General features: G+C 32.0%; 1 protein-coding gene across 1 annotated transcript in view; it reads right to left on the minus strand.

Annotated features, from left to right (window-relative positions):
- Positions 1-15,735, minus strand: part of LOC148630231 (proteasome adapter and scaffold protein ECM29-like) — a 43,901-nt gene that overhangs the window by 1,860 nt on the left and 26,306 nt on the right. Inside the window, exons 28-47 of the mRNA XM_088563662.1 lie at positions 15,542-15,712; positions 13,768-13,847; positions 13,329-13,434; positions 12,856-12,903; positions 11,774-11,895; positions 11,211-11,433; positions 10,971-11,060; positions 10,258-10,324; positions 9,629-9,720; positions 9,385-9,451; positions 9,024-9,152; positions 8,609-8,671; positions 8,072-8,283; positions 6,975-7,018; positions 6,552-6,597; positions 4,606-4,752; positions 2,192-2,306; positions 1,167-1,272; positions 706-800; positions 132-203 (exon numbers count right to left, since the gene is read on the minus strand). Of these exons, the coding sequence (XP_088419788.1) occupies positions 132-203; positions 706-800; positions 1,167-1,272; positions 2,192-2,306; positions 4,606-4,752; positions 6,552-6,597; positions 6,975-7,018; positions 8,072-8,283; positions 8,609-8,671; positions 9,024-9,152; positions 9,385-9,451; positions 9,629-9,720; positions 10,258-10,324; positions 10,971-11,060; positions 11,211-11,433; positions 11,774-11,895; positions 12,856-12,903; positions 13,329-13,434; positions 13,768-13,847; positions 15,542-15,712 (2,095 nt within the window). The remainder of the gene's footprint in view (positions 1-131; positions 204-705; positions 801-1,166; positions 1,273-2,191; positions 2,307-4,605; positions 4,753-6,551; positions 6,598-6,974; positions 7,019-8,071; positions 8,284-8,608; positions 8,672-9,023; positions 9,153-9,384; positions 9,452-9,628; positions 9,721-10,257; positions 10,325-10,970; positions 11,061-11,210; positions 11,434-11,773; positions 11,896-12,855; positions 12,904-13,328; positions 13,435-13,767; positions 13,848-15,541; positions 15,713-15,735) is intronic.

A 15,735-nucleotide genomic window follows, 5' to 3' on the forward strand; every position in this document is an offset into this window, starting at 1 on the left:
AGATGATTCATTCATTAAGAAAAATTCAAATTGCTGCCATTTTTCACAAAATTATGACTCATGAATAATAGACCTTTCACAGTATTTCACAACTGTAAATGTGACAAAAATGTTGACAGATATTGCCTTACCTAAGACTTTCTTTATTAATAGTTCTGTAGTTGTCAACGCTTCAGTTCGTATCACAGTATATTTAATATTACCTGTGGATTAAAATAAAACTGGATTTGAATATAAATTATCAGTTAGGTACATAAGGTGTAGTTTTAAAATGGTTTATCAAGCAGTACAATGGATAATTATGAAACATGTTTTTTATCAAATTGTTAAAAAACATCCAGACAAAATCAACAAACATTCTATAACTGAATATTCTACTGAAGGTATATCATACTTTTGACACAAATTTCTACAGACCTGTTTTTTATTTGTTCAAGAAATAAAGAAAATTTCTGGTAGATTTAAATCATTACACAATTAACCAAAATCATGGCTGGAAATCAAGTTAAGTGACCTATTTTTATTGATTTATTTATTTATTTGGAAACTGCAAAATTTAAAATATGAGAATAATATGGAAAACCTATTAACAAAAATATCTACCATAAAACATTGCCCCTGGAATACTTGATGTAATCCATTAATTTTGATATTCCTACAATTAATAAAATGCTTTTACAGCCAAACATTTCATTATCCACTTACCTAAACATGGAAACAGACACGTGAGTATTCTATCACTAAGTTCCTGTACTAATGGTTGGTGACTGGCAGCTTTTTCTTTATTAAATAAATGGTACCTGAAACATTTCATGACATACAACAGTACATTTCTTTAATATAAATTATTATGTAGGAACTATTTTATGCATCAAGTTCAAATACTTTTAAAGTACTTTCATCACAGATTTCAGACTCAATTAATCATACATTAAGTTATTTCATATGATCAAACTGCTTACAATATCACTGTTATGATAGTTGCATTTATTTTCATGATCAGGAAAAAAATCCATTCTAATTCTTGCTATAACTCAAAAATAAAATTCTGCTTTAGCAGTCATGATTAATTTTCAATCAGTAACAATTATTGCTATCACACTAATTGTTGATTGCTATCACACTAATCGTTGTAGCAGGATGAGCTTCTTGTAGCAGAAACTAACCTTTCTATATACTTATTCAAGGTTCTTATGATGGTGACTTGTATCTTCCAAGTGTTGTGTGGAAGTGAAGATAAAAGTAAATCACCAAATTTCTCTCCAAACTCTTCTGGAAATAGAAAATAAAAACATCACCTCTTATCCTGTCATTTATAGTCACTGAGTGTACCTGATATCACAAATAATGTATGACTTATGGTCTTTTTACATTTATTGTATAATGAGTTGGTCCTTTATCTACTTCATGGATGGCTAAATATTTTGCAACATCCCACCATGGGACAATGTGATACAAACAAGTGATATGAAGAATATGCCATTGTGATTGGTTACTGTGTGATTATGTCACATTGACTATAAAACCTGATCAGTCGATAACTACATTGTGATATTCATAATGTTGTCCACCCATAACAACTGGTGATATCATAGACATACAATCAATAGGACTCCCACCATGACAGATGCAAAATGTCAAGCAGCAAAATATTCAAAAAGAATCATAGACAAAAAGGTTTTATATATTTGAGTTATAAAAAATACGCAACATATCAACTGGCTTTATTTAATTTAAAAATCATAACTAACTTGCAGAGGCTCTTTGGTTAGGATGATGAAATTAAATAATTTGAGTAAACATTTTGTGATATTAAACTTTAACTCCTTATGAAACCTATAAATAATATGAAATAAAATTAAGTATTTTTTATAAGGTCAATGACATTATTGAAAAATTGAAATTTTACCATTCTAACTTGATAATCTTACTTTAGGGTGCCAAAAAAAAATCAATAGACACTATATACATAAAATAAATATTTGACTTGGGTTATTTCACATGTTATCACACAGGGATGATTTTATGAGGTCTATAAACAAAGTGGAAATAGAATTGTAATAGTAACATCTGGATTTGAAAAAGCGGAATTCCACTAAAAAGCGGGGGAAAAATCATCCCTGATTACACATAAAATAAATGTTTGACATGGGTTATCTCAATAAATGTTTGACTTGGGTTATCTATATACCTTGTGTGGTATCTATTTGTGGCCATGCCTGACCAAGAATCTCAGTATAACATGTCAACTTCTTCTGTTTCATGTCTGGTTTAATTTCCTCATCCTCTTCTTTCTTCTTATCTCCCTGCAAAATAACAATACATATATGATGATCTCTGACCCAATTTCTCAGGATCTCCTAGTATGTCTGTCAATAAAAAATGTGGTATTGTCCTATTGTTGTAGGTGTCAATATCATTATTACTTAAAGATTCAGGCTCCCTGGAACCTCTTCTTTTTAATCATGTATAGTCAGTACTCTAACAAGGAGTCGTCTGACAATTTTGAACCAATGAAGCCTTCAGTAGGCCTTGTCATAAGATCATTTCATCAAATATTTTTTTTCTATCTATAATAGTTTTTAAAATATGGACTGAAAACTGCAAAAAAACTCATTCTTTGCCTTCGAAGAACATGAACTGTAACAAGGAGTTGTCCTACAACTTTTACCCAATGAAGCCTTTAGTGAGCCTAATCATAAGGATCACTTCATCAATTGAAAGATTTTTTCTATCTATTAGAGTTTTCAAGATATTGTTTAAAAACTAAAAAAAAAACTTCATTTTTTGAATTTCAGGAGTCATCCTACAATTTTATCCAAATGGAAACCTTAGTGGGCCTCATCATAAGGATTATTTTATTAGTTGAAAGTTTTTTCCTATCTATTACAGGTTTTAAATAGTTTTCAAGATAATGGCAGAGAATTGCAAAATATGTAATTTTTTCGCCTTCCAAGGGCAATAACTCTAACAAGGACACTTCAGACAATTTTGACCTATGGTACTTTTGTAAGCCTCATCTCAGTTTCAAGGTTTTGGCTGAAAACTGCAAAAAAAGTAATTTTTCAGCTTTCTTGGCCAACAGAACTCTAACGATGAGTCACCTGACAACCTTGACCCATTGTAGACTGCAAAATGGAGGAGAATCATATTTTTTTTCAATATCTTTTATAGTTTTTGAGATATATGTATGTAGAAAAAGGTGACTTGACCCTGTGGTCTTTAAATAGCAACGACGGAAATGTATTATGCTTGATTTAAAAAATGGATACATTTTTAAAGTTGATACCCTAAGGATGCTGGTTATTAGAGCATACATGCATTACAATAAATTTACCCTTATAACAATTTTTCAAAAAATCCCTGGCCAAGTTCATTAAAAATATAATAAAGTACAATATAGTGAATTCACATCAGCAAATTTTCTGATACGGCAAAGTATATATTAATCCAGGTGAGTGATATTTGTATTGATCATCCTTTATAACGAATTTTAAATGTCCTGAGGGAAAATTTGTTATGTAAAGTTGAAATGTGTGATTAATTAAAAAGTGATATGTTTTCATAGTAATAAAATTTAATCACAATAAAATAGGTAAAGTTTTTTTTTGTTTCTTATGTCCGTGCAAGTATGGCCACACAGACTGTAAAAAGAAAAGCTATTTCTTTGCAAATGTAATGTGAAATCATATAATATGTAGATGTACAATGAGCCGAAAAAGAATGTTGCCGTGTAATTTGACATTCCTCTGAACAATTAAAATACAATTTAAAAAAACTTAAAACATGAAATCAGATGATGATAGTGATGATAATGAAATACCCTTAGTGAACCTCCTCAATATTGATAATGAACTTGATCAGATTGCGGTTACAAAGGGGGATTCAGCTAATGTTGACAATAATAACTATAGAATCACAGTCAGATTATTACATAATTGGTGCTATTATAAATGCGGAATCTGACACTGATATTTCAAGAATTGATGATGAAACCATTGAAAAAAATATACTCACAGCATCGAACGTAAAGTGATGATAATAGCTTAAAAAGATACGACCTCCAAACTTAATTTCTATTAATTTTGATTTCAAAGGACTAGTTCATTTAAGAATATTGTAAATTAAGAAAAAAGTAATAATTTAACAATTTTTGTATTAAAATCTTATCATATTAATTTATCATAAATTGAAACAGAACTCACTGAATCAAAGCTTTGAGATAGATCATATCTAATATTTTTAGTAGATCGAATTTTTCTAAAAGACGATCTTAATGACATTTAAAGCTTTTCAATGTAATAACAAAGGTCACCAAACTTGATTATGATGTAATTGAGCCTTAAAAATGGCAATTTTTACAACAATTTGTATCAGTTATGTAGGGAATTTTCTCTCTTTACAAACTATCAAAAGAGGTATTATCTACATCAAGCAAAATAGAAGCTACAAAAATGTCACATTTTGTTATTCACAAGCTATTCTAGCTAGAATAGAAAAAACCAACAAAAATAATATCAGATTGGACAAACTGACAACCCCCCTCTTACAAATATTTAAAATTAACACAGGGATTTTCAATAAGGCAAAGGTGTTTTGAGTTACCTGAGATAAATCTGGATGTACAATTTGCCAGATTTCTGAGAACCTATCAGCCGAATATTCCTCCAGTATATTCCCTGTACATTGTAGAGCCTCCAATTTATACTCCAATCTTTCCTTCTTACTTTCCTTCATTACAGCATCTATTACCTGTGAAACAAATGACTGTTTACCCTTGCCAACACGTAACTTTAATTTGTTACTTATCAAATTAATTTCAAAAAGCTATGAACTATGAGAATAAGTGGTAAATTATTCGGGATGTTCTATTTGTATGTAGCTAAAGCTGAAGTTATCAGATCATCTAAAGTAAAAATGCTATAATATTCTACATCGAAAGACAATACTACTTACATTAATAATTATCTGAAGTACTGGTACATGTATATCTTAGAAACAGGCAATAGGTGATACACTTTAATTGTAGAACCTTTTTATACCCATCTCAGTAATGGGTGATTTATCGGGATCACCTTACTAATTTTTCTAAATTCCATCACAATTACCTGAACTCTCAATGGATTGACTGATTTCAAATTTGGTTTGTAGCTTTATATAGATATGACATAAGTTAAAGGACTTCCTGTTTTGTGAGTGCCATTTTCCAGTGAATGGAATGAGTGGGGGAATAACTATCACAACAATGTAAGCAACTTCATGTTATTGGTGAAATACAATCATATCTACACTTTAAATTAATAAACTATTATCACAGATATAAGTCTCGCCTGTTCTATATTTTGGATATATTGGTGTGTTTGTTATAAATTATTTTTTGTATTGCTTTCATATTTTGTATAATAATATGAAATTATAAAATTATCATTTTTGTGTTACCACTACAAAATGCACTAGATTGCAATGGTATATGCGTAAAATTGGCATGAATTTGTAATGCAATGCTGGTAATTCATCTGTACACCAAATATCATTGACCTAACATAAGAGGTTAGTGTTTAAATGAACTTATCAGAAAACTTAACATAAAGTTTGTGGACTCCGCCACTGCTGCAGCTGGAAAAACAAAACCCAAGTCCTGATTCTACGACTTCCATCACAGGCGAGACAAAATTTATTAATGAGAAAGGAGGAGAAAGTGAGAGAAAACTTTTGGCTGGTAATATTAGTATATTTTTCTGTGCATTTCAACCAATCTTTAAATACTAAAATCTCTCTATACCATCCTGGATCTACCTTATTAGGTGTATATGGATCGTTCTGCAGGTCCACTGAATATATTTCAGCAGTAAATTTTCCTTATCCAACACTGGACCTGCTTGATTCTTACATGGACCAGTATTTACCTTATCTATGCTTGGTTGGCCTTCTACATGGACCAGTATTTACCTTATCTGTGCTTGGTTGGCCTTCTTACATGGACCAGTATTTACCTTATCTATGCTTGGTTGGCCTTCTTACATGGACCAGTATTTTATCTATGCTTGGTTGGCTTTCTTACATGGACCAGTATTTACCTTATCTATGCTTAGTTGGCCTTCTACATGGACCAGTATTTACCATATCTATGTTTGGTTGGCCTTCTTACATGGACTAGTATTTACCTTATCTATGCTTGGTTGGCCTTCTACATGGACCAGTATTTACCTTATCTATGCTTCGTTGGCCTTCTACATGGACCAGTATTTACCTTATCTATGCTTGGTTGGCCTTCTTACATGGACCAGTATTTTATCTATGCTTGGTTGGCTTTCTTACATGGACCAGTATTTACCTTATCTATGCTTAGTTGGCCTTCTACATGGACCAGTATTTACCTTATCTATGTTTGGTTGGCCTTCTTACATGGACTAGTATTTACCTTATCTATGCTTGGTTGGCCTTCTACATGGACCAGTATTTACCTTATCTATGCTTGGTTGGCCTTCTACATGGACCAGTATTTACCTTATCTATGCTTGGTTGGCCTTCTTACATGGACCAGTATTTACCTTATCTATGCTTGGTTGGCCTTCTACATCTTTAGATAAGTTCTCTCTGTAAAATAAAACATGACTTGATTCGGGACAAAACAAAAATAAGCTGTTAATATTTCCTGTGAGTTTTTGTGGTGATGCTCACAAAAAATAATAAAAAATATCATGTATACATTAATAATTTTTGAAAGTGTTTTTAGCTTGAGAAACTTGAGTCAAAAACTGGCAAAAGTGGTAACTGCCACCACAACAGCAGCTGAAATTGCCATTGCATAGTTTTAAATGTATTTCAGTATCAAATTTTGTAGTGTTTTTCTTTACATAAAAATTAACAAGTAGATTTTGATTGTCTTCACTGTATTTGTGATGTAGATCTGTGATGTAGATCTGTGGTCGAGGCTCTCAGTAATGTTAAACACAGTGTCATCTTATACTTACTTGCAGTAACAACAAACGGTGTCAATGGCTTGTAAAAGAGATTCCTATAAAATAAAGTCTGCTTTAGTATCAGATTAATGTAAGTGGGTTTGCATTCATTATCAAAAGTATTGTCAAATACATATAACATAATATCGCATAACAGGTAATTTTCACAGGGTGCTAATTTTGGGTGTTTTTCGGCAATCTGTTTAAAAATGCCCAAATTAATTCCAGGAAATATTTACTCTGAGCTAAAGCATATAAAGCACCACATATCATACCCCAAAATTAGAATCAATAAAATTTTTTGTATACTTATTTGCCTAAAACTGCCAAATTTTACATCTGCCATACAGTAGTTATTTGCCCAAATTGATTGTTAAGAACCTGTCAGTGATGTAGAAAGAAAGATAAATGTAAGTCTAAATCCTGCCATGTAACCTTAATATTGATGTAGACAGAATAATTCCAAGATGTTAGCCTACTAAAGTAGAATCTTGTCTCTGACAGTTTGTTTGTTTGTTTGTTGGGGTTTAACGTCCGAGCAGCAATATTTCAGCTATATTCAGACGATGAACATGAAATTGATAAATGAACATGAAATGATGATGAAATGCAAGAGGGATGGGACACAGGGACAATGGGGTCGACAAATTTTGATTGCCACTGGAAATAGGGAGAGGTGGGTAGGGTCGGGCAATTTAGCCTCCTGTGGCAGAGCCCTATGGTTCCTACTCAAGGAGAATACCACAGTAGGGTTCTTTAACGTGCGAGAAATGTGGCATCTTTCCCAACACGGGGCAGCACTATGGTTTGCGGTCAGGTTTTCCGTATTATAGCCTGACAATCCCAGCATGTAACACGCCAGGGGTACCCCATTCAACCACCTGGGGCACACATCCCAGTTGCCCTAGCCCCCGGCTAGGGTTCTGAGCACTATTTAGTCGCCTTTTACGACAAGCTTAGCGCTGCTGCAGGCCTATTCTTTTAACACCCGGACCTGCACGGGGCTGTCTGACAGAAAATTGCCCAGAATCAAAGCTAATAGTTTTGATTTGGCCTATAACCTTACAAGTAATGTAAACAGCATATAGCCTAGATGATTTGTTGCCTACCTTGCCTGTCCAGATCCTGCCTTGTAACCCTGCCAGTAATGTAGACAGAAGATTACCCAGATGTGGAGGTCCAAGTTTGTCTTTCAGTTTCTCAGCCACTGTACTCATAGCAGCAGCTGACTGGGCCTTAGTTGCCCATGATTGTGAATCAATAGATGATTGTAACAGTGCCATGATCTCTGGTAAGTAAAGTCTGATTCCTGCTTCAGTTCCTGTATAGAATACATGTAGTTACATTAACTAATGATTCAATTCTTAAACAATTATTGGTAATAATCCACAAAGTACTTTCAGATGAGGAGATTTTTAAAGATGACAAAATACAAAAACCAAAATAAGATGGCAACAGCTAAGATGGACCTGTATGATGATTTAACTCCCTTAAACAAATATACCGTTTGACTATGCCTTGGAATAACAAAAATGACATTTATTTAAAAAAACTGACTTCCATAAATGATTTTTTTTAAAGAAGCTGAAATATGGAAACATATACATTAGTACATGTACCAAATACTACATGATCTTAATACTTACCAGGTGTGATTTCTAACCATATTTCCTCCCATACATTCTCTTTAGAGTGTTTATCTTCATTCTCTAGAAGTATACAAAGACATCATAAATACCATAGTGTAAGATTCAATTGACAAGGATTATCTTTCTTATTGGAAGTAATACAAATTTTATTGAAAGCACAAAAGCAGAGAACATGTTCATTCAAGGAAAATCCTCAAATGTACCTGACATTTAACCAATAACATGCAGAATGGATTTATTACTGAAAGTTATTAAATAGTTTGGTAGAATTTTTTTCAAATAATATATGAGTGTGATACTAGACTGAGTCCTCAATTACTGCTTAACACTTACTTTCTTTCCTTATCAAGATACAAATTTAGATATTGACCTATAATTAATTAGCATATCCATATTAAGCTGTAAACCTAACCTGGTTTCTGTTCATGCATTGCAAAGAAAGCCAGTGGCATAGCTTGTGTAGCATGTCGTTTCATGATGTCCTGACTTTGGTGGCACATGGACAGAAGAGTGAGTCCACAAGCATGATGGGCTGCTTCATCTGAAACATAGAAATATAAAACAGATTTCAGTAAAGGTGTAAGATCCTGCTACTAATGTTTACTACATTATGAATGGGAGATAACTCTTGTATTCTCTAAATCAGTTAATTTTTTCTATCTAGCTTTTACAGATCTAAATTTTTGTTGGCATCAGAATTACAAATAATACTTGATGTTGATCTAAAAAAGCCATGAAATAAACACTAAGATATCTGATACTTTTTATATTACCTTCTTTCTCTAAGTACCAAGATTTGAGTTTAGTAACAAGTTTCTCCACACTGCTGTCTTTAGCTACCTATAAATGTTAATGGTAAAACCTAAATTAAAATCATCATAAATAAAACCTATTAATACCAAACTTACAAATATTAACTTTGTCAACAAAACTTGATGAATAAATGGATTCTTTACTTCCAGCTTATACAGCTTTATAACTGAATATCATTACAATAAGTATATCTCCATAACCAACCTTAATCAAGTGCCCAAGTGCTGAAGCATATGTTTTCCTTACAGAGGAATTTCTATCACTCAAGCCTGACAGAAATGCTGACATTAGTTTACCTACAAATCATGAAAAAATCGTTATGCATTTTACATTTTTAAAGTTTTTTTAAGAGTAAATATACAGACACTTATCTTCATTACATAGTCTTTTGCTAAGATATTTACAACTTGTATAGAGATAAGGCTACATGGTATTAATGAAAATGTGTTTATGTTCATGTAGTGATCACATTTTTAAAAATTTTATAATTGTGATTATATCAGAAAGCCTCTATTCGTGTAAATGACATGTTGTATCATTGATTGTTTTACCTTTGACCTTTCCATAGAATAAAAAAGAACATGTCTATGTATAACTACTCAATTAATATTGATAAGCTATTCAGAGCCTTGACTTGTATTTTGACATTCACAGAACCCTGATTTGTATTTTGACATTATGGGGGATTTTATTTATTGTCAATAACATAACAGTAACCAATCTTTGATATAAAAAGTTGTAAAGAAACACCACAAACTAAAATATGAGGACAGTCCAACATGTCTCAATCATTCTAGTAAATATATGACAACAATACTTTGCTAAGGATTTACCTGCAAATGGAGTAAGATCATGAGGGCAATGGTGTACAAGCTGGGTCACAAAACTGGAACATCCTGCCTGGAAAATAAAAATATCCAAATTAACAACATCCTGCCTGGAAAATAAAAATATCCAAATTAACAACATCCTGCCTGGAAAATAAAAGTATGCAAATTAACAACATCCTGCCTGGAAAATAAAAATATCCAAATTAACAACATTCTGCCTGGAAAATAAAAGTATCCAAATTAATAACATCCTGCCTGGAAAATAAAAGTATAGAAATTAACAATTTGTGTCATACCAAACAACATAGACACTAAAAATGGTTACTTCAATAATAATATCAATTAACTTATTCAGGCAGTGGGTGAAATATGCTCAAAATTAAAACAACCAATTTGCTGTTGTAATTTGGCTAAAACTAAGGTACTGAAGCAATATTGGCAATACCTTTCTATAAAATAAGTTCTAGTTTCATTGAAATAGAACAAATCAGGAGTAATAGCTGTCACAATATGATTCTTTTAACAATTCCTTTGGACAAAAAGATTATTAATTAAATAGAATTAAAACTAAATTTTAAAGGAAGGGGTCATCATTGCCTCAATGTACATGTACAATTGGATCAGTGTGTTTTTGATATGTTTGTTTAAGAATTTCCCAGATTTGGTATTTTGATATATTTTTTTTCTAATTGAATTGTTTCTTTAAGGTCACCTACCTTAGTACCAATACCTATACCACTTTTGATGAGATCTGTCAATCTTGGTACCAGTTCTACTAGAACTTCACTATCAATATACTGCACACACTAAAGAAAAAAAAATAAATTATCAAATATAAAACAAAGCAAATTTCTTAGTTCTTGACTTATTACAAGTTATTTTTTTTTACAAGGAAAGAATCTAAGAACAGATAAAATCATACTAAAAATGTTCCTTTTGGTTTAGGATAGACTTACATAGTTAACCGTTTCCATCATAGGAGACATCTTGGAAGCAGCTATCCTGGCACTGTCTAATTTTTCAAGATCCTGTTGACTACTTGAAACCTGTAGACTGAAGTAATTAAGAACCTGTGGTTCTAAACCACTGACTGCCTCTAACAAAGCAGTTACTAGGATAGGTATGTGGGGCTTCAACAGGGGACCAGCATTCTTACTAATCTTTAACATTGTTGACAACCTGAACAGATAAATAATTGAAAATGTTATGAAAAACAAAGTAATAGTTTATTTACAGTGTTGTACAAGTAATTGCCAAATCATTCAGGAGATAGCTCTGCATGGTATTCTTAGACAGACTTGTAAAATACAAATGCATATTGCTACTTGTAATTAAACTAAAAAAAAGAAAGACTTTTAATAAATTGCTAGTATATACTGGACTTCTCTCTCGTAGTCCTGACTATGCATTAGGAGACTTTGCTTAATAAATCTTTATGAAGTTATGTATTCAGCCCTTTATACACAGACTAAACAACAGATCTCTATCAAACTGATTCATTACCTGATCATCTACTTACCCTATAGCCCTAACCTCTGACACTCGGCTCTCCAAACTATGTCTCAAAAGACACGGTATTACAAGTCTTGTTGCTTTTTCTCCAAGTTTGCCATAATTAATATCACAGATTTTAATAGAAGCCTGTAAGGATATAAATTACATGTGCTGAAAACCATTCTGGTCAATTCATAAGTTTTCTTCTATCAGATGGAACAGTTGATTGGAAAAAAAAACTATTAGACTAAGATTAAGTCACAATTTCATGTTAATAGCACAGATTTGAAGAAATAAACACACACTGCCTTTGATAAGCACAAATCAATGTACGATTCAGAAAGTTCCTTTAGTAATTGTGATTCATCTTTACCTCATATCTATGTTCACTATAACCAGTCAAAAAATATCTCTTTTCACCATACTATTACGTGTACCTGGAGTTCTTCCTATGTATGTTTGATGCAATAAAGTAATAGAAAATTCTACAATCCAGATTCATTGTTGAAACATACATAATGCCTTACCCTACTTGAAGATCTACAGGCCTGATTCTTATGTGGAAATATTCATAATGTGTCTTACCCTACTTAAAGATCTACAGGCCTGATTCTTAGGTGGAAATATTCATAATGTGTCTTACCCTACTTAAAGATCTACAGGCCTGATTCTTAGGTGGAAATATTCATAATGTGTCTTACCCGTCTTAAAGATCTACAGGCCTGATTCTTAGGTGGAAATATACATAATGTGTCTTACCTTACTTAAAGATCTACATGCCTGATTCTTAGGTGGAAATATACATAATGTGTCTTACCCTACTTAAAGATCTACAGGCCTGATTCTTAGGTGGAAATATTTATAATGTGTCTTACCCGTCTTAAAGATCTACAGGCCTGATTCTTATGTGGAAATATACATAATGTGTCTTACCTTACTTAAAGATCTACAGGCCTGATTCTTAGGTGGAAATATACATAATGTGTCTTACCCTACTTAAAGATCTACATGCCTGATTCTTAGGTGGAAATATACATAATGTGTCTTACCCTACTTAAAGATCTACAGGCCTGATTCTTAGGTGGAAATATACATAATGTGTCTTACCCTACTTAAAGATCTACAGGCCAAATCTGCAGCATTCCTCACAGACTCCTAAAATAAAATGAAACCATATAAGCAAAGCCATCAAATTCAATTGTGATATTTGTATTTGGTTTCTATGGAAATTCTTTCTCTTTTTACTCATGTATAAATATATGTAATTGTTCTACAATAATATGCCATTAATCTTTCAAATTGAATCACATTCTAAAACTGACAATTTCATATGTGGAAATTCTATTTCATTTACAACAAATAAGTCACAGCTACATGTATGAATATTCAATGCCAGCAAAGGATTTATTCACTCTTCAACTGCTGAAATTGAATTGTGCTGGAGTTATGACCAAACAGACTATCTTGGATTTCCTGGATATTTTAGGTCTCCTAACAGGCAGAATTAGTAATACAAAATTCAACATTTGTATAATTCACAGGTAAGTTTATAACAATATAATTTGCTATTTCTAACAAACCTTAATATCATCTCTGACTCGAAGGCAGTTTTCCCATAACTCTGGCAGCTGATCTACAACATCATCCAATGGTCTACCTCTCAGTAAATCATTTACTGCCAGACAACTATAAAGTACAAATAAAACAGTATGTAAATTTTCTTGTCTCATTATTGTAATATTTTATATATCCATGAACAGCAATAACACTCCTTTTAGTGAAGCACCACAAAGGAAACTTAAGCAGCATTACAGCCTGAGGTGTAAAAAACATACAAACCTGAAACACATCCAAGCTTTGTAGGCTGAGCCTTGATGAATTTCACTGCTACTTCCAATCAAGTATCAATTTGTCAACTAGAGACCTATAGTGGTATTCTAACATATTGTCAACATGACAGTTTTGTGGATTTTCAGTCTATAAATCACAACAGTATATAACAAATTATGTCAGATTTACCTTGATTCTCTAATTCTCCACTGAGTGCTGACTAGGTTCTTGTTGAGGTCATAAAGTATCTGACTTATAAACTTATCTACCTATAAATATCAAAAGTTATGATAAAGAGGAGTTCAGTTTGAAATGTGGTGATATGGTTAGGTAAATCTCATCCTTTAATTCCACAGAATCATAGGTACTGATAAACACCAAGATGAGTGCAATATTTTGTACTATCACATCATTTGAAGACATTCCAAAATGTTTAATACAAAAAAATTAGATGGACAAGATTATTAGGCATATAAACAAATTTGTAATTCAACAAACAAAAATTACACTGTGAATATACTATTATTTTAAAGTACCATTATAGTTTTTTTTTTTTTATGGTTTGGTCTAACATGAAGTCATATTCTACATATAATGTAAAACTATCAGAGATAAAACAAGAGGATCACAAAAGCCAGAATCGCTCACCTTGTAAAATATCTTTAAAAAGTTGAATATATGCAAAACCTAAATAAGGTCAAACACATTAGACCATTTTTGCACAGATGATAATTGTCATGAGACAGAACTTTAATCATTAATCATGATTCTACTTATGTTAACTGAATAACATGCTGAAAGTGCAAAAAATCAATAAAAAATGCAATCAACTGATTTTTCCCAAATTTGCACCAATCATAAATCTTAACATAATTTTACATATACATTTTTTTAAATTTACATTAACTATAAATCTGCTGCTGTTTGTTTAACCACAGGCAAAAACAGGGAAATGGTAAAAAATGACACGTTCAAAGAAATCTGCATCAAAAATAGATATTGGAATATTGAACATTTTATCAACTTACAATGATCATCAATCTGCTTTCGTTTTCTAAATATTAGGCAATAACTGTTAAAATGTCAAAAATGACACTTTCAAGGCCCATAACTCAACGAAGTGTCAACAAATTTTTCTGAAATTTGCACCAAAAGTAGACATTGGAATACTGAAAATTTTATCAATTTACATTAATCATCAGTCTGCTTTTGTTTTCTAAATATTAGGCAAAAACTGTTAAAATGTCAAAAATGACACTTTCAAGGCCCATAACTCAAAGAAGTGTCAACAGATTTTTCTGAAATTTGCACCAAAAGTAGACATTGGAATACTGAACATTTTATCAATTTATATTAATCATCAATCTGCTTTCATTTTCCAAGTAATAGGCAAAAACTGCCAATAAAAGGTAAAATTAGCAAAAAAAGGGAACAACTCCAAAATTAGTACATCAATTATCCAGAAATTTTCAGGGAAGATTTTTTTGTTTGTTGGGGTTTAACGTCCGAGCAGCAATATTTCAGCTATATTCAGTCTTTGAGCTAAAGAGCCTTAGATATCTCAAATGTCTTCTATCTGTAATGTTCTTTGAGATATAAACAAAAATATACAGTAATACCACTTTGTTCTATTTTTAGTAACAACACCCATGTTTTTTTGGCAAGGGACCATAACAGATAAAACTTTGAGAGAAGACATGAAGAAGGATGATTGACACCACGTTTTATCAAATTCTGTTCAGTAGTTTCAGAGGAGGAGATTTTTAAAGAAAAGTTAACGACGGATGACAACAGCGATGAGAAAAGCTCACATGGCCTTCTAGACCAGGTGAGCTAAAAATTAAACTAGAATGCACTCAAAATCAACTAATCAAAAATTTCATGAAGAACCCAAGTTCACCTAAAATGCTCAAATTAAACTTACTCAACAGTTTGTGAAGCAGAATCAAAATAACGAACTTACAGCATCTTTATTGTCTTGTATTAAAGCATTCCATATGCTGCTCATAGCTTGTTGTATTTTAGGGTTTGGATCAAACTGGTACCTATACAGCTTAGGTACTATCTGTGATAAGTAAGGTCTCAACTGTTCCCCTGCCTGTGATGCTATTGTGGAGAATCCGAATGCTGCACCCTGTATTGCAGAGATTATATTTC

Source organism: Perna viridis, chromosome 1 (assembly GCF_037379345.1).
Source record: "Perna viridis isolate PV_CMFRI_1.1 ecotype Kerala chromosome 1, ASM3737934v1, whole genome shotgun sequence".
Classification (NCBI taxonomy): domain Eukaryota; kingdom Metazoa; phylum Mollusca; class Bivalvia; order Mytilida; family Mytilidae; genus Perna; species Perna viridis.